Here is a 24,607-nt window from a genome sequence, read left to right as displayed (position 1 = left end):
GAGGGGTGGTGAAGGGATGTTATGAGCCTTCTGGTAGACGTACTGGTCACTCAGAGTTGCAGTTCAGGAGTCTCAGTGACTTTTTTAAGCATGAGAGCTCATTTTCATTTTATCCTTTCCTGCACCCCCCACCCCATGGGAAAGGAAACTGAAAAAACAGGCTCAGGAAAGATCCTTATCTGTCTGGTAATCCTTGCATTGATCTTGTGCTTGAGGCATCCCCTTGGAAAAATCCTGGGGGTGATCTGTATCTGTGAGCAGCCCTGACCCACACAGCACCCTCTCCACAGCAGAAGAACCTTTCGTGCCCAAGAGCGTTTGCTCTTTCCACCCACAGCTTCACCCTACAGGACCGTGGGGATCATCCTGGGCAGGCTGACCCTGGCAGGCGACAGAGTCCCTGCCTTGGCACAGCCCTGGGGTGCAGGGACCCTGCTCTGCAGGACAGCCCTGGGCACTCCTGCCTGCACATTTACATTTACAGTCCACAGCCATTATTGGGAGAACGCAGCATTCACGTCTTGTCACTCTGACAGTGCAGAAGGCAATCCTTGCTCTGCAGCACATCCTCTCCTCTGCATCAGAGAATCTCTGAGAGCTGTACTTACATCTCTTGCAGGCTCTTCAATGTGACAGCTTTCTGAGATCCCACAATGATTGTCAGATGCCATGCCCTGCAGCCACTGGCTTCAAGTCTGTGAAGATGTGGTTTCCAGTGATCTCCCAGCATCCTCCCACCCCAGACTGCGTTTCCCTCTCTCTGCCTGGCTCCTGTGCCCTCCGTGCTGCAGGCAGAGCCCTCAGCCCTGCTGTGCTGTGCAGAGGAGCTGCTCCTGGGCAGAGCTGTCTCTCTGCAGCGCTGCTTCTTGCCAGGAGCTCCCTCTGTCCCAGGAGTCCAACCCAGCTCAGCAGCACAGGAGCAGCCCATGATGTCCCTTACTCTGTCCCCTCTGGGCTCCCTCCAGGGGTCCCTGGGGCTCCAGGGGCACGTCCTTTGAAAAAACCTGAAGTAATCAGTGATGTTGATCCTTTCTCCTCTTTAGAGACACTTCTTGCCAGCATTGTATTTTTCATTTTAAAAATAAATCGGTATGAGAATCATCTTTTCTTGTCCCATCATTAGACAGGACAACAGGAATATTACAGCAAAGTATCTAATTTCTCCAGGCTGGGGGAGGAATATCTTCAGCTGAATGAGTTCAGGCATTTTATTCTGGTTTTATATCCTCAGTCTAGGGAGACTGTCTTCAGTCTTTGCCCATGTCATGTCTGTGCTCTGAAGCAAAGCCTTTGCACACATGGGTTCTTGGACATTTGGTACCAGGTTCCTTGTGGCAGGTCAGAGCTGGGCTGGTGCCACAGCTGGGGTGGTTCAGCCCAGATGTGAGGCAATGGCCTCAGCCAGGGACCTGACTGGGGGAGCTGGAGCTGTCAGTGCGGCAGACAGAGCTGTGACACGGATGGAATGAACTGCCAGACAGGGTGGCAGAAGTGAGTTCTTCTGGTCTGCAAGGACAGCAGCCTCCAAGCACAGAAACAGTCCAGATCAGAACTCAGTCTGGACCTGTGAGGCAATTCAACGGCCGATAATGAGCTGTTACTACTGCAGTAACAGTTAAAGGACAAACAAAGACAGTGTGTGGGCACTGATGAATTTAATAAGAGAAAGAGGTGAGAATCCCTGTGTCCTCTTGTCCTCCCTGTTTACCAGAAAGTTCTCCAAGGCCTCTGTGACTGGAGACAGGAATCTGTAGAACAACCAGCAGTGGATGTGGACCAAGTCAGGGGTCACTGGAACTAACACAATCCTCTCCAGTCTATGGGACAGCAGGGGCAGCATCCCAGGAGCTGAGACAGCAGGACGATGTCACATGGAGGCCACTCTCCACCATCTTAGAAAGCTCATGGAGACTGGGGGGACTCCCAAGCCACTGGCAGCTCTCACACAGTGTGTGCACTTTTCAAAATGGCCAATGGGTGAGCAGAGGAACTAAGGGCTGTGCCCCAGAACATGTCCACTGGGACCCCATTGCTGGGTGTCTGGAAGAGAAGGTGACGGGGTTTACCCAGGGCACGTTGTGTCCGTCCGTGGTCTTTGTTTTCTGTGAGGAAAGGACAGGGTTGTGGATGTGGGGAGAACATTGATGGTCTGTTACCTGGAAGTCAGCAAGGCATTCAGCATCATCCCCCACAATATTCTTGTGTCCAAGGTAGGATATTATGGTCTGTCTCAGTGTGCAAGTAGATTGGTAAGAACCCATCTCGATGGTTGGGCTTGGAAAGGTGCTATAGAAAGGAAGAAACTTTCCAGTCATGAGGACAATCAAGCACTGGAAGCTGTTTCCCAGGAGTGTGCATCCACTCTACATCAGAAAGTTACCAAGATGTGTTTGTATCGACCCCTCACTAATCTGGTCTGACCCTGCTTAGTGCAGGAGGCTGGTCAAGATAACTCCTGAGGTCCCTCTGAGCCTGAATGATGCTATCTTTTCATCCCCTTCATGTTTTTGATTTGGAGAAATCTCTCAGGTGCTCTGATCATAGAAATAATTCTCCTGAGGTGCAGGACTGCTTTACAAGTAACTGTAAACTGCCTTGATTACAACTTTTGCATCCCCTTTCTTTTGCCCCAACCCAGGGTCATCTTGTTTGCTGTCCTAATACCCTTCCAGAAAGAACTGCCCATCCGGTTAGTCTTTCAGAGCAGGTTGCTCTACAGGTGTCATCATCCATGTACAGAGTCTGCACATCAGCCAGGCAGCAAAACCATCATTATAGAAATGGAGACGAGGATCTTGACCAGCTCCTTGAACCCAGATACTAGCGTGACATGTCTGCTGAGATTCCAGGGAACACCTGTACTTTAAGAACACAGAAGTGTGAATTCTTGCTGAGTATCCTGACTCATCTCCTGACCCATGTGGTGCTCCAGGTTGTTAAGAGAATCAAAACCAACTCTTTGCCTGGGGTAAATTAATTTTACAGTCTGTCACACAGGGCAGCTGAATTGGGCTCAAAACTCCAGTCTCTGCTGCACTACCCTATCCATAGGTTTTTATGTAAGTGGTTCAGATAAAGGATGGTCTGTCAAAAGTCACCCTTTGTGTCCCCAGGTGCTCATGTGCCTTTCCAGAGAGTGGCAGGAGTTGGATCTTTTTCTCAGGAGAAACTCCTTAATGAAAAGACCCAGGTATGGGAGTGACTCAACAAGGTTTTATTGCCATTCACTCACCATCAGATTTGAAATATTTGGTGCTTTTCTGTGATAACACCTGCACAGATGACCACAAAAAGACAACAGCTTCATAAGAGATGGTTACAAAGGCCCTGTCATGAATAAAGAAAGCTCAGCATGAGCTCTGGAGCTAGCAGGGAAAATTATAACAAGCACCAGGAAGAACCAAGAAGCTCAAGGACTCTTCTGAAGAGCGGGAGGCCTTGAGCAACAGTGATTGGCCATGTGTGGTGTGGCAAAGAGGGTCAGGGGATGTGAGGTAAAGGGTGATGGCTGATGACTTCAGCAAATCGTTACAACCAGGTCTGAGCTGAAGTGGAATGTGGTTGATGTCTGGGGGTTGAGGGGGAATAAGAAGCAGATTTTTGGGGGTAGACTTCCCTCGGACTAATCATACATGGCAGTGCCATTTGCATGCTGGGGTCATGGCTGTGCCTGGGAGATGGGGAATGGCTGCTGCTGGGGTGTTTGTGCTCAGTCATGGCCCATGAGCTGACCCTGCTCTGCTCCTCTCTTACACTGCCCACACTTGGATGGTCCTCATGAGCCTGATGGATGCATGAACCTCCTGGAGTGATGGGGTGTGGATCCAAAGAGAGAATTCAAGCATGTGTGGGACTGGGACAGCTCAGGTGATTGGTGACCACTGCTGGGTGTATGAAAGAAGCTGGATGAGTTGTGAGGAGCTCACAGGCATTTCCAGCCCCACAGAAAACCAGAGCCTTGCAGTTAAAGCAACAACACTTGACATAAAACCCACCCCCAAAACACAAAACATTCACAATGACCACAGGAAAAGCCTTGGAAGACATTTGAGAAAAATCTACCAGGTCCCAGGGGTCAGGGCTCAGTCATTCTGGTGATGAACAAGCATCAAGGGCTGACATGGCATCAGAGCCACCTCCACATGGCCCTCACCACCTGTAACAAGTGTCTCCAAGTCTTTCCTTCACAAACCTCCAGGGACAGGGACCTGTACTGGTTGTTTTCTTCACAACTGTGTCACTGATGGCCCTTCATGGGGTCCCACATACCTCAGAAACTTGGATTTGTTTCTGCCTTTCACTTCATTAGAGGTTTGTTCATTCTCTCAGTAGCTGCAGTTCAGGATCATGGCAGCAGAGGGCTCATTGACATTGAAAGTACTCTTACAAGCCAATGCTCTGTGCATCATTTTCCTAAAGGCTTCAAGTCTGGTGTGCATGATTAGAGAGATTTCACGAACAGCCAAACAGAGAGTATTTCCATGATAAACAGTAATAAAGCCACATTTCTTATATTTCTGTCCCCCTCCCAAAGCCTTCATTTCTAGAACAAATGGTATCAACAACCTCCAGTAAATACTGATCTAGAGAATTCCTGATAAAGACTGAATGTATCAGAGTAGTGGGTGCTAAAGCATCATTTGAGCAAGGAGACAGGTCAGGACACCTCAAGAGGAATTGCACAACTCTGGACCAAGACGTGAGTGTTCCTGGGAATCTCAGGTGCCACAGAGCAGTTATATTTGTGTTCATGGAGCTGGCCAAGTGACCCATCTCCTGTTCTGTAATGGTGTCTGAGTTTCCTCAGGTCACCCCTGACTTGAGCCCCATCCACTGCTGGGTGTTCTCCAGACTCCTGCCTTCAGGAACAAAGTCCCAGGAGACCTTGCTGGTGAAGATGGAGGCAAGGAAGCCATGAAGAAACTCAGTCCTGTCTGATTCTACTCTTATGAATTTCAGCAGCAGGCCCATGTTCCCCCTGTCTATTCTTCTGCTGTAAGGAAGATGTATTAGTTCATCTTGCTGCCCCTGCAGGTACCAAGTCCAGGGCAGCTTTGGCATCATCCCCACATACGTCGACCAGGTTTCTAAATTCCTCCTTTGCAGCTTCCCCTGTTTCCACCTCCTGGGTGCTGCCTTTGTGTCCTGGACCTCCATCAGTTCAGACGGGTAGTCTCATTACATAAATGCTTCTTTTAATGGGTAATTGAAGAGATCGTTGTTGTGCTTGGAGCAGGCTGTCCTGTAAGGATTATCAGATTTCCTGAGCTCCATCACCCTTCAGACCGACTTCCATGTCACCACCTCACCCACCATTCCCCAGTATGTCAAAGTCTTCTCCTCTGGAGCCCACCAACCTGTGCTCTGCTGCTGGCCTTCCTCCCCCCCTCTGCTGCCTGGGACCCCCTGTTTCCTGGTCACGACAGCCAAGGTGGACACTGATGTTCACATCCCTCATCATCTCTTCCTTGTTTCCCAGTTCCCAATCCAGGTGAGCACCACACTTGTTGCCCACAACGTAGCTGTGTTAAGAAGTTGGCCCAAGATCCTTTGAACTGTTGGCACCTGCAGCTTTGCCAGGCCAGTGACTGTCAGAGCAATTACAGTTACCCTTAGGACCCTGCTCATTGACTGGTGACTTGCTCAGGTTGCTGACAGAAGATCTTTTCCATGATCCAGCAGTTTGTAAAACCCAACGTGCTGTCACCCTGTACTGGGTTTACATGGCAGTCTTGGAACTGGGGTGAGTGTGGCTGTGCTACAGTTGTCACCTCTCTGAGAAGACAACTGGAGTTTGAACAATGTCAGACAGAGCCGATTTCAGCTGCTCCAAGATGGACCCACTCCTGCCAAATCTGAACCACTCAGTGATGCCGGCAGCACCTCTGGGATATTGTATTTGAGAAAGGGTCAAAAATGCTGCACAACAGCAGGTGGGAGAGAGGAGGGAGGAGATGTGAGAGAAAAGCACTGCAGACACCAAGGTCATATCCCATAGGACCCAAGCAGGTCCCTCAGCAGGCCAAAGCTTGCTCTCCTGAAATCCTGCTCTTGGCCTTGTGATCATCTCCCAGGAGCCTCAGCTCCACTTTCCCATCCCTGACTGTTCCATCCTGACCAACTCTTTCTGGTTTGTAAGTGTGAAGTCCCACAGGGCACCTCACCTCACTGACTCCTCAGTCACCCGTGTCAGGAAGATGTTGTCAATGAGCTCCAACCCCTCCTGGATGGCTGGTTCCTTGCAGATATTGGGATATCTCAGGTCTGCCACAAGGACACGGCCCTGGAAACATGAGGCTTCTTTCATTTGTCTGAAGGAGGCCTCATCTCATTCCTCTTCATGACCAGTGAGTCAGTAGCTAATGTCCAGTCACCACAACACTGCCCATGTTGTTCTGACCTCTCATGCTGACTCCTCAACCTTCAGCTGACATTGTCTGTCCCCAGGCAGAGCTCCAAACTTTCCTGCTGCTCTCCCACATGAAGGGAAACTTCCCCTCTAACTCCAGACCTCTGGCATTATGAGCACTAGACCACCAAGACCCCACAGTTTCTACATGAGATTGGAATTTATAGTGTCCGGTAACTCCTCATGCTGTTATGTTGGGAGAGACACAATTATCAGGTTAACCCATCTGCATATAAACATTAACAGCTGAACAAATGGAGCTTCAGTCTAGGGAGAGTCCAGACTCTGAGAAATTCTGGGACTCGCCTGTCAGAAGGAGAAATGTCCAAATCTGCATCAGGGTGGGACAATAACCCCATCCATCAGGACAGAGCAGGACCTGACACGCTGAGCAGTGACCCTGAGGAGAAGGGCCTGGGCACTCCAAGGTCCCCACACAAGCCCGTGGTGCATGCTCACCATGAACAAGGCAGCTGCACACGGGGCTGCATGAGGAGGAGCGTGGGGACCCAGACACCTGGAGTTCTCATCCCATTCGGTTCAGCACTGCTGTGACCCCACACACACGGGGGTGTGCCAGTGTGCGGCTTCCCAGTTTGGAGAAGCAGGGAGGAACTGGAGAGTGCAGGGCTCTGCCAAAGCAGGTTCAGCACCTTGTGCACATGCGGTGGGATGCTGAGGGACCTGGGCTGCTTTGGCCCAGCAGCGCTGGGGAGGCTGCAGAGATCTCAGCAAAGGAAGGAAGATGCTCAGACAAGAGCAAGGTGGGGCAGCAGGGGGGATGTCTGCAGCCTGCAGGGAAAGAGGTGCAGGGGATGCCACAGCACAGGACAGGCTTTCGTGGAGATGACCAAGGGATGTAAAGAGGCGGAAAGCCCCCAACAGACATCAGCTCCTTCTCCCCTTGGCTATGGTTGTTGTTTCCACCTCTTATGCCTGTGAGGAGACACCGTGTCCTTCCAGCCCAGGGGCCTCATGGCCTCCTTGTCCCCAGCCAGGAACCTGGGAGGTGTGGGACCATAGTCCTGTTCTTGGCCTTGCACAGCCCCACATCACACTGTCCAGGAAGGGCCCAGGACAACGTGGGAGGGACAGGATCTGACTTCCCAGTGCGGGGGTTAGGGCTTGGCCCTTTGGTTAGTGAAACGCATTCAGGTTTACTCAGCATCAGAGCCACCTTTCACTTGCTTACCCTTTGTTCTACTTCAAGTTTTCTGTCCCAGCTGCCTTGGGGATGGTTTCTCAGTTGTGTCCCTCAGTGGGATTCATTAATATTACAAGAAACTTTGAAGTTTAGATCTGAGTTTGACTTCTTCAACTTGCCCTCAGGGTCTGAGATTCATGGACTCTGCACCAAACCCACCAGAGGGGTCATTAAACCACCTTGGGCTGCTCCTGTGCTGCTGGGCTGGTCTGGGTCCTGGGACAGAGGGAGCTCACGGCAAGCGGCAGCGCTGCAGAGAGACAGCTCTGCCCAGGATCAGCTCCTCTGCACAGCGCAGCAGGGCTGAGGGCTCTGCCTGGGGATCTCAGGGAGACGAGCAAGGCAGAGAGAGATTAAAGGTGGTCAGGATTGGGAGGATGACTGAGAGCTCACTGGAGGAGAAACCTTTGCAGCCCTTGCCATGGTAAGTCTCTGGGTGCAGGGCAATGCAGCTGTAGCTCCTGGAGGCATCTCCTAAAACTGGCACAGGCACAGCTGGTGGGATCTGTAAGGACGGGGCTCTTGTCAGGCAATGTTGAACAGCTGTGAAGCTGGGTGAGCCCCCAGGGGTGCCCAGGGCTGTCCTGCAGAGCAGGGTCCCTGCACCCCAGGGCTGTGCTGGGGCAGGGACTCTGCCGCCTGCCAGGGTCAGCGCTCAGCCTGCTTGGGAGATTCCATGGCAGAAGCTGTGGGTGGAAGGAGCGACCCTCACCAGGGCAGGCAGGGAGCTTGTGGGGTTGGTGGGTGCTATGTGGGTCAGGGCTGCTGACAGCTCCAGATCAACCCCACAGACATGGCAGAGGGTCCTTCAGAACAACAACATCAAGACAGGAACAACTGCAAAGGAAGGATTCTGTGTTTTCAGATTTCCACTCTTGGTTGTCTGGGTGTGCAGTGGGAGATGGGGATTTATTTCGCTCTTTGCAGAAGACACTGAGACCCCAGTTCTCGTTAGGACTTGTCTGAGCTGCTCCTGAGGCCCTGCACACACAGAGCTGCCCCTGGGCAGTGCCAGGAGGTGTGAGCAGGACAGAGCTGAGCACACAGCGGGTGGGACGGGGTCTGTGACACTGACAGGGAGCAGACCCAGGGACAGAGGCACAGCTGCAGGAGCACAGGCATGGACAGGGAGAGGGTGATAGACCAGAAATGCCTGGGAGGGGATTCAGGACCCCCCTGCCATCCCCTGCAGTGCAGACACATTTCCCAGTGCAACCCCTGGTCTCCTCTGTTCCCCAGCAGAGCCTCTGCCCCAAAGCCATGGGGTCCAGGTCACGAGTCTCCACCTCAGCAGCTGGACCTCCACGTGAAGGGTTCCTGGAACGTGGAACACAAAAAGGTGCTAAAAGTACTTGCTCTACAGTGTCATTATGTGAGTGGCAGCAGCACAGCCGGGTAAGGAGAAGGTTCCACAGCATGCCCGTCTGCCTCTCTGTCCTTGCTTCATTTTCTGGTAGCACTGCAGTGTTCTTCCCTGTTTCTCCACCTGTCCCTGGTGCTCTTGCTCTCTGGAGTTGGGGTGGGAGAGTGGGTCAGTTTTTGTTCTGACACCAACTCAGGCGGCTTTGCCCCAGAGCTGTGTTCATGGAAACGAGATGTCCAAGCTGCATTTTAAACTGTGATGAACTGTTTTTCTCACTTGGTAAAAAGAGAGAATGAGCAGAAAAATCCCTCCATTGTTGAGGGGGGTTTCCATGAGAAACAGCCTGTTCATTTTCTTCAGAGAAGTCTCCCCTAACTTGTCACTGGCTTTTCCTCCTTGCACAGGTCCTCATGCCCACAGGCAGCAAATGTCCAACAGCAGCTCCATCACCCAGTTCCTCCTCCTGCCGTTCACAGACACACGGGAGCTGCAGCTCTTGCACTTCTGGCTCTTCCTGGGCATCTACCTGGCTGCCCTGCTGGGCAACGGCCTCATCATCACCACCATAGCCTGGGACCAGCACCTCCACACCCCCATGTACTTCTTCCTGCTCACCCTCGCCCTCCTCGACCTGGGCGCCATCTCCATGACTGTCCCCAAATTCATGGCCAACTCTCTGTGGGATTCCAGGGTCATTTCCTGTGCAGGATGTGCTGTCCAGGTTGTCTTTGTATGTTTCCTGTTTGGGGCAGAGTATTCTCTTCTCACCATCATCTCCTACGACCGCTACGTTGCCATCTGCAAACCCCTGCGCTACGGGACCCTCCTGGGCAGCAGAGCTTGTGTCCACATGGCAGCAGCTGCCTGGGCCACTGGGTTTCTCAATGCTCTGCTGCACACGGCCAATACATTTTCACTGCCACTGTGCAAGGGCAATGCCCTGGACCAGTTCTTCTGTGAAATCCCCCAGATCCTCAAGCTCTCCTGCTCACACTCCTACCTCAGGGAAACTGGGCTTCTTGTGGTTAGTGTCTGTTTAGGATTTGGGTGTTTTGTGTTCATCGTGGTGTCCTATGTGCAGATCTTCAGGGCCGTGCTGAGGATCCCCTCTGAGCAGGGACGGCACAAAGCCTTTTCCACCTGCCTCCCTCACCTGGCCGTGGTCTCCCTGTTTGTCAGCACTGGCGTGTTTGCCCACCTGAAGCCCCCGTCCATCTCCTCCCCATCCCTGGATCTGGTGGTGTCTGTTCTGTACTCGGTGGTGCCTCCGGCAGTGAACCCCCTCATCTACAGCATGAGGAACCAGGAGCTCAAGGATGCCGTGTGGAAACTGACAACTGGATTTCTTCTGAATCTATAAACTGTCTGTCTTCTACATAAGAAGACATTCTCATTGCAGGTTCATCCTGTGCGCAGTATTTTTTGTCTCTACTTGTGAGTTTGGTTTTTTTTATGATAATATTTTTATTCCCTTTGTAATTCACTGCCTGCTTTTCTTTTCTCAGTGAGTGGCTGTGTCAATGTGGAATCATGTTCTCTGTGTTTAAGCAAAATAAAGGATCCTTCACCAATAATTTTCACTGACATTCTTTCTCCAAGACCTTTCTGGAGCTGCAGTGATAGTTCCCATGCGCATGGGTGGAAGGGAAAAGAGTCCAGCATGGCAGCCCTGCCAGGGAGCACCAGTGCTTGGTCTTCCAGAGATGTTCTGGTTCCACTCCCACACTCTCCTGCTCATCACTTGTGTTCGTGCAAGGCCTGAGTGCTCTGGCAGCTTGGTCCCCGTCCTGCTGTGTGTCAGTGCTGTGAGCACAGGCAGGGACAGGCAATGGGCACTGCTGTGACAGAGCTGGCCTCTGTAACAGTACTTCTATAAAGAAAAGTGATCTCCTATGGGTAGGGCCTGAAAGTTCTTCTCCCTAGGTTCTTCTCCCAAGAACATGCCCAAGAAAGTTACCCACAGATGAAACACCATTGTTCAGCTGATCAGTGTGTGTGTGCAGGGCTGGCACACAGCAGTGTCCTCTCACAGCCAGGCCTCCTGCCAGAGACCTGCAGGACCAGCAGAGCAGGGGCTGGGCTGTGCCCCTGTGCACTGGTCACCCCATCAAATCTGCCCTAATCATCATGGACTAATCCCTCTAGCCCAGATCTGTCACCCCAGTTCAGAGAGGTACTTTGTCCCTACGGTACATACAGGCTGGGGGACGAGATGCTAGAGAGCAGCTCTGCAGAGAGGGATCTGGGAGTTCTGGTCAACAGAAATTGAACAAGAGCTACCAGTGTCCTTGGAACCAAGAGGGAACCGTGTCCTGGTGCATCCAGCACAGCACAGCCAGCCGGGCAGGGCAGCCGAGCAGGGGGGGGTGGATTGTCCCGCTCTGCTCTGCGCTGGGCTGACCTCAGGAGATAAAGCTACTGGAGAGTGTCCAGAAGAGGCTGCAAATTTGGTGAAGGGTTTCGTGGGGAAGCCGTATGAGGAGTGGCTGAAGTCTCTGGGTTTGCTTAGCTGGAGCAGAGGAGACTGAGGACAGAGCTCATGGGGCTGCAGGTTCCTCAGCAAGGGAGCAGGAGGGGCAGGGCTGAGCTCTTCTCTCTATGACAGTGAGACAAACCGAGGGAATGGCAGAAGATGTGCCACGTCTTCCTGCACCAATCTCTAGGCACTTGAAGGACAAGGAAAGGACTGCTGAACAGAAATGAGTGGAAAATCCAATGAGTCCCAAGAAATGCTCTGAACCCATTTGAGAGCTTTAGATCCCTGGGAAAGAGCTCAGTGACAGTGCAGCCCATCGAGCTGCATCCGTGTCCCTCACTGAGCAGCACAACCAGTCTGCAGTCACCCCATGGTTCTGCAGCCAACCTGTTCTGCAGAGCATCACTGCCAGTTTGAGGCCCTGTGGGGAGCGCAGGGAAGGGGCCAGGAGCTCCAGGGCAGATCAGAGGAGGGATGGGGGAGATCACACAGGAGCTGACCTGGGCTGGAAATGACCTTGGAGAGAAAAATGCTGGTGTTCAGCTGCCCCAAGATTATACCCAGAGTTCAGGGTGCAGGACCAGAAGTCCTTGCTGTCCTGGTGCTTCACCAGGCCTGGGAAGTAGTTGGAGAAGGATTGGTGTCCCCCACTTGCCATCTCTTAGTGCATCATCCCTCGTGAAGGGTGGCATGGAGAGCAAGTCTGGGACCCTGTGTCAGGTCTTGCACTGAAGAAACTATTCACCCAGAAGCCACATCATTTTGCTCTGGTACTTCAGTCCTGGTGCTCATCACATGTCCTGAAGACAAACTTATGCACCCCTCTTGTCAACCTTACCCCGAAAGTCACCCCTAGACAAGGCTCCTGAGCTGGTTCTGAGCTGCAGAACTGGGGTCCAGCTGTGACCAGAGGAAGGACAAGGCCTGTCCTGGGTCCTCTAAAGGGCTGGCAGCCTCTGCGATCTCCACCAGAAAAGGCACCATGCAAGAAACCGTAGACCATCCCCATGCCCTTTGGAGGCCCCTAGAAAGTGTTCCTCTCTCCAAATATCCAGCCCAGCTTGTCACTGCGTGAACAACCACGAGAAACTGCCCCAGGACCCTCATTCCAGACCCCATCTCCTCCACCCCATACAGGCAGTGCTCTCCCCCTTGTCACTGAGGTGGTTCCAGGGACCCAAGTGACACCTGTAGGAGGAGAGTTTGGGTAGGGATATGATGTCCTTTAGTGCTCCTCATGGTACCTCCTGCTGTGCTTTGTGCCACTGCTCACAGCCCTCTGAGCCTGGATGTTCAGCCAGTTCTCAGTGGTGCTAAACAGGAATATGCCCATGAGCACATTGGGCTGCACTGGGAGGAGCGTGGGCACCCAGACAAGGGCAGTTATTGTCCATCGTGACTCAGCACTGGTGTGGTCACATCTGGAGCGGTGTGTCCCAGTGTGAGGTTCCCCATTTTGGAGGAACAGGGAGGAGCTGTTGTGTGGCCACAGAAAGTCTGGGTCGTGTGTGGAGATGTTGAGAGACCCAAACTTCTTTAGCCTGGTGAAGAGGAGGCTGAGGAAATGTGCTGTTTTTACTGAAACTGAGTTAATATTATTCATGCATTTTCCTTCACATCCAGTACAGTCTTTTGTTTAGATTTGCTATGAGAATAGTGAGACAGCGCTGTTTCTTCCCTGGGATAGAGTTCATTTTTCATTTTAGCAGCTTTACAGTGTTTTCCATTTGCTATGAAAGGAATGTCAGAACTCACTGAGATCTTGGCTGTTGTCAGGGAAACCAAGGACTTCTTTGGCCATCCAGCTGCAGATGCAGATTGGCAGGAGGGGACACAGACAGGACAGCACCTGGATTGACATGCAGGCTGATCAATGAAATATTCCCTATGGTTAGCGTCATGCTCAGTCTAAAGCTGGAGCCAGCTTTTAGGGCTTGTTACATCCGTTACTCTGGGTTTTCCAGCTGTTTTGGTTGTTCCATTCACAAGTTTCATTCTGTCAGGAGTTCGATGTCAGTTCGGCCTTTTGCGGTTCTGCCATTCTGCAGTTGGCCTTTGGGCCTTTCTGCCTGTTGCCCTTTTGCTCTCTCTTGCTGGGATGGGCTGCTCAGGACCAAGGTGCTCCCTTCTGCAGGACTGGCTGTTCCGTGTGACTGGAGTTACACGGGGGATAGCACTGAGTATATTTTCTTAATTTAATTTATCTATTTCTATTTAATTTACCTGGACTATTGTCAGTGAAACCAAGGACTTCTCTGGAGTCCAGCTGCAGGTGCAAATTGGCAGGAAGGGGCACAGACAGGACAGCACCTTGACTGACATCCAGGTCAATAACGAGCTATTCTTTACCATTGGTGTCATGCTCACTATAAAGCTGGAGATGCCTTTTCCAGCCAGTTAGTTTTGGTTTGCCGGCTACTTTGGTTGGCTCTGTTTGGAAGTTCCATTCTATTGGGAGTTCAGTGTTAGTTCCGCTTTATGATGTTTTTCTGCTTTGCAGTTGGCCCTTGGGCCTCTCTGCCTTTTGCACTTGTACTTTCTCTTGCTGGGATCAGTTGTTCAGGACCAGGGTGCTCTCTTCTTTTGGGCTGTCTGTTCAGCACAACTGGAGTTACGTGGGGGATTGCACTGAGAATCATATATTTTACTTTATGTATATTTTAGTATATTATTATTTGTAGTGTATAATTTTCACTGTTTTCTTTCTTTTTTTCTTTTTTTTTTTTTTCCTAAACCCACAAGTTTCTCCCTTCCCTTTCAGTTCTCTCCCTTATCCCACTTGGGCACTGGGAGCAGGATGTGAGCAGCTCTCATGGTCTTGGTTGGTGGTTGTGGTAAAACCATGACAAGAAAGGGTAGTAGTAGCTTCAGGAATCTTGAAAATCTCTTTACAAGACGGTAGAGGAAAACAGCATGAGAAAGGAAAACCATCAGAAACTGCAGCTCTGGAGGTCCAGAGTGGAGCTCAGGATAGAGAAATGTCATTCTGAGCACAGTGCTGTGGTCATTCAGAAGAACTCTGGATCAGCCATGACTTTGTGTTTCCAGGAACAGCTGGTGAGGATGGAGAGACAGCAGCACAGGTGGGGACACACTGGGGTGAGAACAAGGTGGGGAAGCACATGGGGTGTCTGCAGCCTGTGGGGAAACAGCCACAGGCCTGGGACAGTGTAGTATGGACTGTGGTGGAGATGGCCAAGGGCATTGAGAAGGCTGGATGTCCCTGAAAGAGCCAAGGTCTTTGTCCCCTTGGCTGTGGCTGATGTCCCTGCAAGAGCCAAGGTCTTTGTCCCCTTGGCTGTGACTGATGTCCCTGACAGAGAGGCCTAAGAGGAGACACATGGTTGTCATGGCCATGGCACCCCATTGCCTCCTTGCACCCCCAGGGAGTGCCACACCATTGTCCTGCACTGGGCATCGCACTCCCCACATCCCCAGGAGGAGCCCTGAGCCACACGTGAGGGACAGGATCTTCCTTCCTAGGGGCAGGGGCTCAAGGCTTGGCCATTGTCCATCAAACAAGCCAAGGGTTTTCTCAGCATCAGAGCTGCTGCACTTTGCCTTTGCCTGATGCAATCACAGCCTCCAATTATCTGCTCTAACGAGTCCCTGGGGAGGCTTTGTCAGTAACAGCCCTCAGTGGGGCCCATTAATGCTTCAAGGTACTTTGGAGTTTGCTTCTGACTTGGACTTCTTGAGCAGATTCTTCAGTCTGTGCTTGGTATCTGAGGTTCATGGACTCATCACCAAATACGCCATGGGGCTCATTAAAACACAGAAAGCCCTAAGGAGTGATGTTTCTTTCTGTAATTTCATTCAAATCTTCAAGACTTGTAGAACTAACTGGAGAGGTTTCAATGGGACACTTAGTGATGAAGATTTCAAAGAAGATTTCATAAAGGAGGGTTTTTTCTTTCCAGGGTATTTTCTGTCATTTTTCAGTGTATAGAAGAAGTGACAGCAGCATTCTACAATGGACATTGATCCCGAGGGTCTCCTGAAGACATCTGGACAGGCAGGAGAACAGTCCCTTGAGGCTGGACACTGTATGGACAACCTTGCTCCTCACCCCCCACCCCCAGTCTGCCGGTTCCCTCATTGGCCACCAGAGACTGCATCACTTTTCCTCACATCAGACTTCTCCACTGAGCTCTGCAGGAGATGCTGCAGCTCCTGTGCACCAGCTCCACCTGCTCTGCTGTGTAAACACTGCACAGTTTAATAAACAGTAAAACACTTTCCTCAACTGTGTGTGTAAGCTGGATCTGGTGAGGTCCACCATCCACAAGGGACATCCACACAAGAACTGGTTTAGACAGAGAGATAGGAAAGGATAGAAATAAACGCAATGAACGTGTTGATCGCCATGTTAATTAGAGCTCTGAAGAATCGGGCAACTTTGTAACTCCCTGAAGCTCGAAGCAGAAACCAGGCAGTTGAGAGAAACTGAATGACCAAAGAGCAAGTGGAGGAGAATCTTGAGAGCACTGGGAAGGGAAATGTCCAGACAGTGCTGGAAAGTTGTCCTTTGACAGGGACATTTAATCAGGAGAGGTGGAAACTCCCGAATGATGAGGGAGATGAAATAATAGAGTACTGGTAATAGAAGTACAGGGGAAGACCAGTATATCTTCTCCTATCCTTAGTACACTTCCCAGTAATTCACTTTTGTGGCTTTTCTTTTTTCCTTTGTTTGTTTTAAGAAGTAAAAAAAACCAAAACCAAACAAAATAAAACAAGACCAGAAATCACACCAAAAAAACACACACCAAAAAAAAACAAAAAACCACAGCAAACACAAAAAACACACACAGAAAAACAAACAAACAAAGCCCCACAAAAAACCCACAAATCCAAAAAACAACAACAAAGAAGTGCACCTTTCCAGGCAGACATCAGTCATCAGTTGTGTCACCATGAACAGCCAGTGCCATTTTAGGGCCCCACTGTACCTGAGGTGCTGGCCTGGGATTGGCCTCTAGCACACAGGGCCTGGGGAGACCAGAGCACCTTGCAATGCAGGTGGAGCCTGGGCAGGGGTACCCAGGGCATCTACACTGGCACCAGGTGTTTGTGTCCCTGGAGCTGAAGACATTTGTGTCCTAAATCCATGCCCAGTTCTGCAAAACTCTTTCCTTTTCAAAGAACAGAACCTCCCCACAAAGAAAAATAAAGAAAAATCTGTTGACACCTTCCTTTGTTTTGGATCTTTGTCTTCAGTTCTTCTTATTTTAATTTTCATTGACATTAACTGACATCGGATGGGCCTGCAGGCATGAAGCCAAGATCATTTTGTGTCTTGCATAGCGCCCCATGCCCTCTAAACCTTCCCTGCCCAGGACTCCTCACACTTTGCCCAGAGCGAGTCACACTGAGGTGTTGGCTGGTTCCCTGGCTGAGATGTTGGTTTAGATGGTCACCTACAGCACAGGTGGATCCTGCCCCATCATCATCTGCTCTGCTCCAGTTAGAAACAGAGCCCAACATCACAATGGGATCATAGGAGAACTGAGGTTGAAGGGACCTCAGGAGTCTGCAGTCCAACCTGTCACCAGCTGGGTCACACCAAGGTGTTCAAGCCTTGATCCAATTAGAGCTTTAGCAGGACTAGAGGAGTGATCATCCCTTTGTACTCGGCACTGGTGAGACTGCACCTTCAATCCTGGGGTCAGTTTTAGGCCCCTCATGGCAAGGAAGACATTGAGGTGCTGGAGAGAGTTCAGAGGAGGGCGACAAGGCTGGTGAAGGGTCTGGAGCACCAGTGTTATGAGGAGCGGTTGAGGGAGCTGGGGTTGTTCAGCCTTGACAAAAGGAGGCTGAGGGGAGACCTTGTCGCTGTCCACAACTGCCTGAAAGGAGGTTTGATCATGGTGGGTGTTGGTCTCTTCTCCCAAGTAGCAAGTGATAGGACAAGAGGAAATGGCCTCAAGTTGCACATGGGGAGATTTAGATTGGATATTAGGAAAAAATTCTTTCGGGAAAGGGTTTAGAAGCAACAGAACAGACTGCCCAGCGAGGTTGTGGAGTCACCATCACTGAAGGTGTTTAAGACATACAGATGATGCACTTAGGGATATGTTTTAGTGCCAGATTTAGGTTATGGTTGGACTTAATGATCTTAAGGGCCCCTTCCAACCACAATTATTCTCTGATTCTATGATAAGTCATTTTTGGTATTTTCTTTCTCAGAGGACCATGCAACCTCCCTGAGAGCTAGGACTTTTCTGAGGTGTTGGAGAGATGTCTCACGGTCACACCTGCCAGTTCCACCAGCACCTGTCTGTCCCTTCCCAGACCAAACCTTTTCTCCATAACCCAACCTTCCAGGTGAATTTGTGGGACACAGCAAATGCTGTCCAGGTCTTCTGGGCCTGTTCAGAAGAGAGCAGCAGGCCAACATGTTGATGGGCTCTCCGTGCACCTCAAAGCCTTCCTGACCATTTTTGTCAATGCTCCACTTACACCCAACCTTTCTGGTCCTTAAGCTGTGGATGAGGGGATTGAGCAGGGACGTGGGGATGGTGTTGAAAAAAGGCTTTGTCAAACTGTCTCGGGAGGGCTGTTCTGGGCATCCCACAGTCAAGGATGAAAGTGCTGTAGAAAACAGCGGCATTGGTGAGAGGTTCAGGTGGAGAAGGCCTTGTGCTTGTCCACACTGGGGTAGAGAGCAGTGATGCATTCATGGGATGCCCATATGAACAGGAAGTGGCTCCAGGGGACAAAATGCCTTCCAACCAGTTCTTTACCCATCACAGATGCACCATCCAGGCCATGAGCTGCAGCTTCTCCAGGAGACACTGTGGGATACGGTGTCAAAGGCTTTACTGCAGTCTAAGGACACAACACCCACAGCCTGTGTGGCGGATTCACTCCCCACGACAGACTTTCCCTCATCTGCTCAGCCGGTCACCTTGTCATAGAAGGAGATCAGGCTGGTCAAGCAGGACCTGCCTTTCACAAAGCCAAGCTGATTGGGCCCGATTGCTGGTCTGGTATGGGTGACCTCACAGTCCTTTCCCAGCCATGTTCCTGCTGTTGGCCTATCCCCTGCAGAGGCAGAAGTGACCTCACAGTCCCCTCCACAGCCATTGGTTTCCTACTGGACCATGAGTTCCTGAGACACAAGTGACCACATGGCATCGTACCCAGCCATCACCCTCCTTGTGGTCCAGTGTGTGAGCAGATCAAACTGAGCTGCTTTCATCAAATTTATCCAATAGATTTCCTATCAAGGGTTTGAGTGGAGAAACGTTCCTCAGAGGAGCTGCTGTATTTACTCTGGGGCATTTCACATCTCTGCTTCTGCCTCTTCATTGTTTTATTTCTTCTTCCTCTGTCTATTCTGACATGAAAGAGCTGTCCAAGGAAAAGATTCATTGAATCCTACAATAACGCAGGTTGGAAGAGACCCCTGAACACCATCTTTGTCCCACTGACATTTATGGCACCCCAAGGAATAGCTGACAGCATTTGTGCTCCCTTGGGTTCATCTCACCACATGCACACATTGGACATGCACATGATGTGTATGGTTACAACCCATCTGTACAATGAAAACCTGGACTTTTGACCTAGTGTTTCATAGAATCATAGAATATCCTAGGTTGGAAGGGACCCACAGGATCATGGAGTCCAACTCCTGTTCCTGCACAGGACACCCCACAGGTCACACCGTGTGTCTGAGGACGTTGTCCAGTCTCTTCTTGAACACTGTCAGGTTGGGGCTGTGACACCTTCCTGGGAGCCTGTTCAGTGTCCAGCACCTCTGGGTGAAGAACCTTTTCCTCATGTCCAACCTGACCCTCCCCTGGCACATGTTCCTGCCATTCCCTTGAGTTCTGTCATTGGTCACCAGAGAGAAGAGATCAGTACCTACCCTTCCTTCTCCCCTTGTGAGGAAGCTGTAGCCACCATGAGGTCTCCTTTTAGTCTTCTCTTCAGCTCTGATGCTCAGAAACCCCTTGGTTTGCATTCTGAAGCAGAAAGGAGAAGCCATGACCTGCAGGCAATGGGAAGGGGGATCCTGTCCCTCACACACGGCTCAGGGCTCTTCCTGGGACCGTGGGATGTGGGTGTGCAAGGCCAAGGGAAGGACAACACTGGTGCAACAACTTCCAGCTTCCCCATGGGGCTGCAAGGAGGCACCGAGGCCCCAGTGCCATGAGGACAACGTCTTCTCCTAGGCCTCAGTGGCAGAGACAACTGCCATGGCCAAGGGGACAGACCTGTGGGTTCTGTGGGTCCCTTCCAGCCCTGCCAGCACCCTTTGCCATCTCCACCACAGGTTGTTCCACATAGTCCTACACCTCCCTCTCTTTCCCTGCAGGCTGCAGACACCCATCTCGCTTCCGCACCCTGTTCAAATTGGTCAAATATATTTCCTATTAACAATGTGAGTGAAAACCACTCCTCTCTGGAACTGCTGTTTTCATGTTAACAACTTCTATTATCTCCTCTTCTGCCTTTTATTTTTTTACTATTCTTCCACCTATTCCTTATTCAGAAACCTCTTCAAACAAAAATTTTGTCACATCAGACAAAAACTGAGGTTTGAAGAGAGGCCTTGTCTCACTCATCTTCTCTTGCTCTCATGCAGGGTGAACCAGGTGAGGTTGCTCAAGGTCTCCACCCAGGTTTGCATCATCCTCAAGGCACTTAAAGTGTTCTCCGTTATATCATAGAAGAGGAGAATAAAGATGTTCAATAGTGTTGACCAAGTGCTGGTCACTGAGAGATGACACCAGTAACTGGCTGCACAGAGGACTTTGTACCACTGATGATATGTGGGCTTGATGGTTCAGCCAGCTTCCCACCCAGCATCCACTTCTTGAGCCCCATCAGCACCACTCTGGCCAGAAGGAGACCATGGCTGAGGCCTTGCAAACACCCTGTACACAACATGCCTTTATTTCCCCTGTCCATTTGGGTTCCTTCCTTGTCCTTCATATGCCTGGAAATGGCTGCAGGAGGATGCGTCCCATCCCCTTCCCAGGATGGAAGGAAGGGCAGCCAGTCTGTGCTTATCCCGGTTCTTGTTTGTGCTTTTCTTGAAGATGGGTTTGACATCTGCATTTTCTAAGGACCCCAGAACCATTCTGGTCTATGGCACCTTTGAGAGCACAGTCCGTAATCACGGGCAAGGGTGACAGAGCAGACTGGAGCACTTGCAATGAGCCTGACCAAGGCAGTTGAGATGAATCTCACTGAGCCAGTGGGGTTTGTTCCTGGAGTCACACACAGAAATGTCAGGTTCTGTCAGGTGTCCACATCTGAGCTGACCTCATGGACTCCTTATGCTCCCAGGGATGCTCAGAGACAGAGTCTGTCCCTTTTACACACAGAGGCAGGAATCACAGTGTATTTCTGGCTTCCTGTTGCCAATCCCAAAAGATGGGAGACACCTCAGCCCAGTGGTGTGTCACCTGCTCTGCACTCATCTGGGATGTCCCACGTCATGAGGAATGGACACGGGGACCTCATTTCAAAGAAGAAGATCCCAGTGGGTGTTTTCCCATGGGTTGTTGCTCCCAATATTAAGTGACCTCAAGCCCATGTCTGTGCCACAGGCCTTCATGGAACCCCCAGGAATAGCTGATGGTGTTTGTGCTCACTCGTGTTCATCTCACCTCACATACATGATGTGCATGCTCACATCTCATCTGTACAAAGGAAACATTGGACTGCTGAACTACTCATTCATTGTCCATTCATGGACGGAAGAACAACCTCTGTGGGTGAGAGGCCAGGGCTGGAAATGGAGGTTGTGAGAGGCCAGTGCATGGTGATTGCCCTGAGGCTCCTTCTGAAGGGGTGTCCAGTGCACAGGGGCACAGCCCAGCCCCTGCTCTGCTGGTCCTGCAGGTCTCTGGCAGGAGGCCTGGCTGTGAGAGGACACTGCTGTGTGCCAGCCCTGCACACACACACTGTTCAGATGTACAATGGGGTTTGAATCTATGAGCCAGTTTCTTGGGTATGTTCTTGAGAGAATCTCTGTAAGAAGACCTAAATCTTCCCGTCCTGCCCATAGGAGATCACCTTTCAATCTGGAAAGGCTGTTGTGAGGCCAGCTCTGTCACAGCAGTGCCCATTGCCTGTCCCTGCATGCACTCACAGCACTGACACACAGCAGGACGGGGACCAAACTGCCAGAGCACTCAGGCCTTGCACCAACACAAGGGATGAGAAGGAGAGTGTGGGAGTGGAACCAGAACAGCTCTGTAAGAACAAGCGCTGGTGTTCCCTGGCAGGGCTGCCAGGCTGGACTCTTTTCCCCTCCACCCATGCACACAGAACTGTCCCTGCAGCTCCGAAAGGCCTTGCAGGAAGGATATAGTGAAAAACAAGTCACTAAAGAGCCCTTTAGTTTGTTCAAAGACAAGGAGAGCACTGCTTCTCATTTACACAGCCAGTGGTTATAAAAGAAAAGCAGACAGTGGATTAGACAACATTATCACAATAAAAAAAAAAAAAAAAAACTACCAACAACAACAGAAAATACAGATGACAGGTTGAGCCTTTAATTAGCTAAATTAAAACTCTGTAGAAGCAGATGGGTAGTTTATTGCTTCAGAAAACACTAAGATATGAATTTCCCCAGGGCATCCTTGAGGTCCTGGTTCCTCACGCTGTAGATGAGGGGGTTCACTGCCTGAGGCACCACCGAGTATGGAACAGACACCACCAGATCCAACCATGGAGAAGAAATGGAGGGGGGCTTCAGGTGGGCAAACATGCCAGTGCTAACAAACAGGGAGAGCACGGCCAGATGAGGGAGGCAGGTGGAAAAGGCTTTGTGCCGACCCTGCTCAGAGGGGATCCTCAGCACAGCCCTGAAGATCTGCACGTAGGACACCACAATGAACACAAAACATCCAAACACTAAGCAGGCACTAATCATAATAAACCCAGCTTCTCTGAGGTAGGAGTGTGAGCAGGAGAACTTGAGGATCTGGGGGGTTTCACTGAAGAACTGGTCCACAGCATTGCCCTTGCACAGTGGCAGTGAAAATGTATTGGCCGTGTGCAGCAGACAATAAAGAAACCCAGTGGCCCAGGCAGCTGCTGCCATGTGGACACAAGTGCTGCTGCCCAGGAGGGTCCCATAGTGTAGGGGTTTGCAGATGGCAACGTAGCGGTCGTAGGACATGATGGTCAGAAGAAAAAACTCTGCTGCTATCAAAAAGACAAAGAAAAAGAGCTGGGCAGCGCATCCTGTGTAGGAGATAGCCCTGGTGTCCCACAGGGAGTTTGCCATGGATTTAGGCACAATGGTGGAGATGAAGCCCAGGTCAAGGAGGGCGAGGTTGAGCAGGAAGAAGTACATGGGGGTGTGGAGGTGCTGGTCCCAGGCTATGGTGGTGATGATGAGGCCGTTGCCCAGGAGGGCAGCCAGGTAGATGCCCAGGAAGAGCCAGAAGTGCAAGAGCTGCAGCTCCCGTGTGTCTGCGAACGGCAGGAGGAGGAACTGGGTGATGGAGCTGCTGTTGGACATTTGCTGCCTGTGGGCATGAGGACCTGTGCAAGGAGGAAAAGCCAGTGACAAGTTAGGGGAGACTTCTCTGAGGCAAATAAACAGGCTGTTTCTCATGGAAAACCCCCTCCCTGATGGAGGGATGTGAGCAGCCCTGACCCACACAACACCCTCCAACCGCACAAGCTCCCTGCCTGCCCTGTTGGGGGTTGCTTCTTCCCCCCACAGCTGCTGCCATGGGATCTCCCTGGGCAGGCTGAGCGCTGACCCTGGCAGGCGGCAGAGTCCCTGTCCCAGCACAGCCCTGGGGTGCAGGGACCCTGCTCTGCAGGACAGCCCTGGGCACCCCTTGGTGTACAACTTGCTTTTCAGATTTTCAAAGTTGCTGAAAAAGATCCCTGCCCTGACAGATCCCACCAGCTGTGCCTCTGCCAGTTTTAGGAGATGCCTCCAGGAGCTACAGCTGCATTGCCCAGTACCCAGAGACTTACCATGGCAAGGGCTGCAAAGGTTTCTCCTCCAGTGAGCTCTCAGTCATCCTCCCAATCCTGACCACCTTTAATCTCTCTCTGCCTTGCTCGTCTCCCTGAGATCCCCAGGCAAAGCCCTCAGCCCTGCTGCGTGTGCAGAGGAGCTGCTCCTGGGCAGAGCTGTCTCTCTGCAGCGCTGCCGCTTGCCAGGAGCTCTCTCTGTCCCAGAAGCCCAGCCCAGCTCAGCAGCACAGGAGCAGCCCAAGGCGCTTTAATGACCCCTCTGGTGGGTTTGGTGCTGAGTCCATGGGCCTCAGACCCTGAGAGGAAGCTGATGAAACCTCTCAAGAAGTCAGTTTCAAACTCCAAAGTTTCTTGCAATGTTAATGAGTCCCACTGAGGATCACTACTGAGGAAATGACCCCAGGGTCTGGTTAGAGAAGAAAACGGGATGCAGTGACAACAGGTCAGGAAAAGCAAGGTGAAGTTCTCTTAGATGATAAGTAAACCTGGATGTGTTTCATTAACCAAAGGGCCAAGCCCTGACCCCCAGCCCCTGGGAAGTCAGATCCTGTCCACCAATGTTGCCATGCACCCCTCCTGGGGCAGTGTGATGTGGGGCTGTGCAAGGCCAAGGGCAGGACTATAGACCCACAGCTCCCAGGTTCCTGGCTGGGGACAAGGAGGCCATGAGGCCCCTGTGCTGGAAGGACAAGGTGTCTCCTCACAGGCATCAGAGGTGCAGACAACAGCCATAGCCAAGGGGAGAAGGAGCTCATGTCTGGTGGGGCTTCCAGCCTCTTTACATCCCTTGATCACCTCCACCACAGCCTGTCCTGTGCTGTGGCATCCCCTGCACCTCTTTCCCTGCAGGCTGCAGACATCCCCCCTGCTGCCCCACCTTGCTCTTGTCTGAGCATCTTCCTTCCTTTGCTGAGATCTCTGCATCCTCCCCAGCTGTTCCTTGAAGCACAAAGCCTTGGGCTGATGCAGACTCCCTCTGCTGACCTGCTCCACCACAGCACTGCCCTTCCAGTCACATTCCTTTCTGCTCATGTCCAGCCTGGACCTCCCCAGCTGCACTTTGGGCCATTATTTCTTTCTCACACTCTTTCCCACTATGAAGGAAGCCTCCACCATCTCTGAAACCACCCTTCAAGCACTCTCAGGCTACTCCTGCACTGCTGCAGCCTCCCCAGCGCTGCTGGGCTAAAG

At 51.4% G+C, this 24,607-nt stretch overlaps 1 protein-coding gene across 1 annotated transcript; it reads left to right on the top strand.

Annotated features, from left to right (window-relative positions):
* The first annotated feature begins 9,307 nt into the window (after nt 1-9,307).
* LOC136106474 (olfactory receptor 14A16-like) lies at nt 9,308-10,336 on the top strand. The gene has a single exon (XM_065846808.1). The coding sequence runs from the start codon at nt 9,308-9,310 to the stop codon at nt 10,334-10,336; it is 1,029 nt and encodes a 342-aa protein (XP_065702880.1).
* The last annotated feature ends 14,271 nt before the right edge of the window (nt 10,337-24,607 follow it).

This window comes from Patagioenas fasciata, chromosome 11 (genome assembly GCF_037038585.1).
Source record: "Patagioenas fasciata isolate bPatFas1 chromosome 11, bPatFas1.hap1, whole genome shotgun sequence".
Taxonomy (NCBI): Eukaryota; Metazoa; Chordata; class Aves; order Columbiformes; family Columbidae; genus Patagioenas; species Patagioenas fasciata.
This window is presented reverse-complemented; position numbering and strand designations above follow the sequence as displayed.

What these genes read in the sequence shown, in the direction of transcription:
- LOC136106474 (XM_065846808.1), top strand. Translation starts at nt 9,308, where the DNA reads ATGAGAAACAGCCTGTTCATTTTCTTCAGAGAAGTCTCCCCTAACTTG.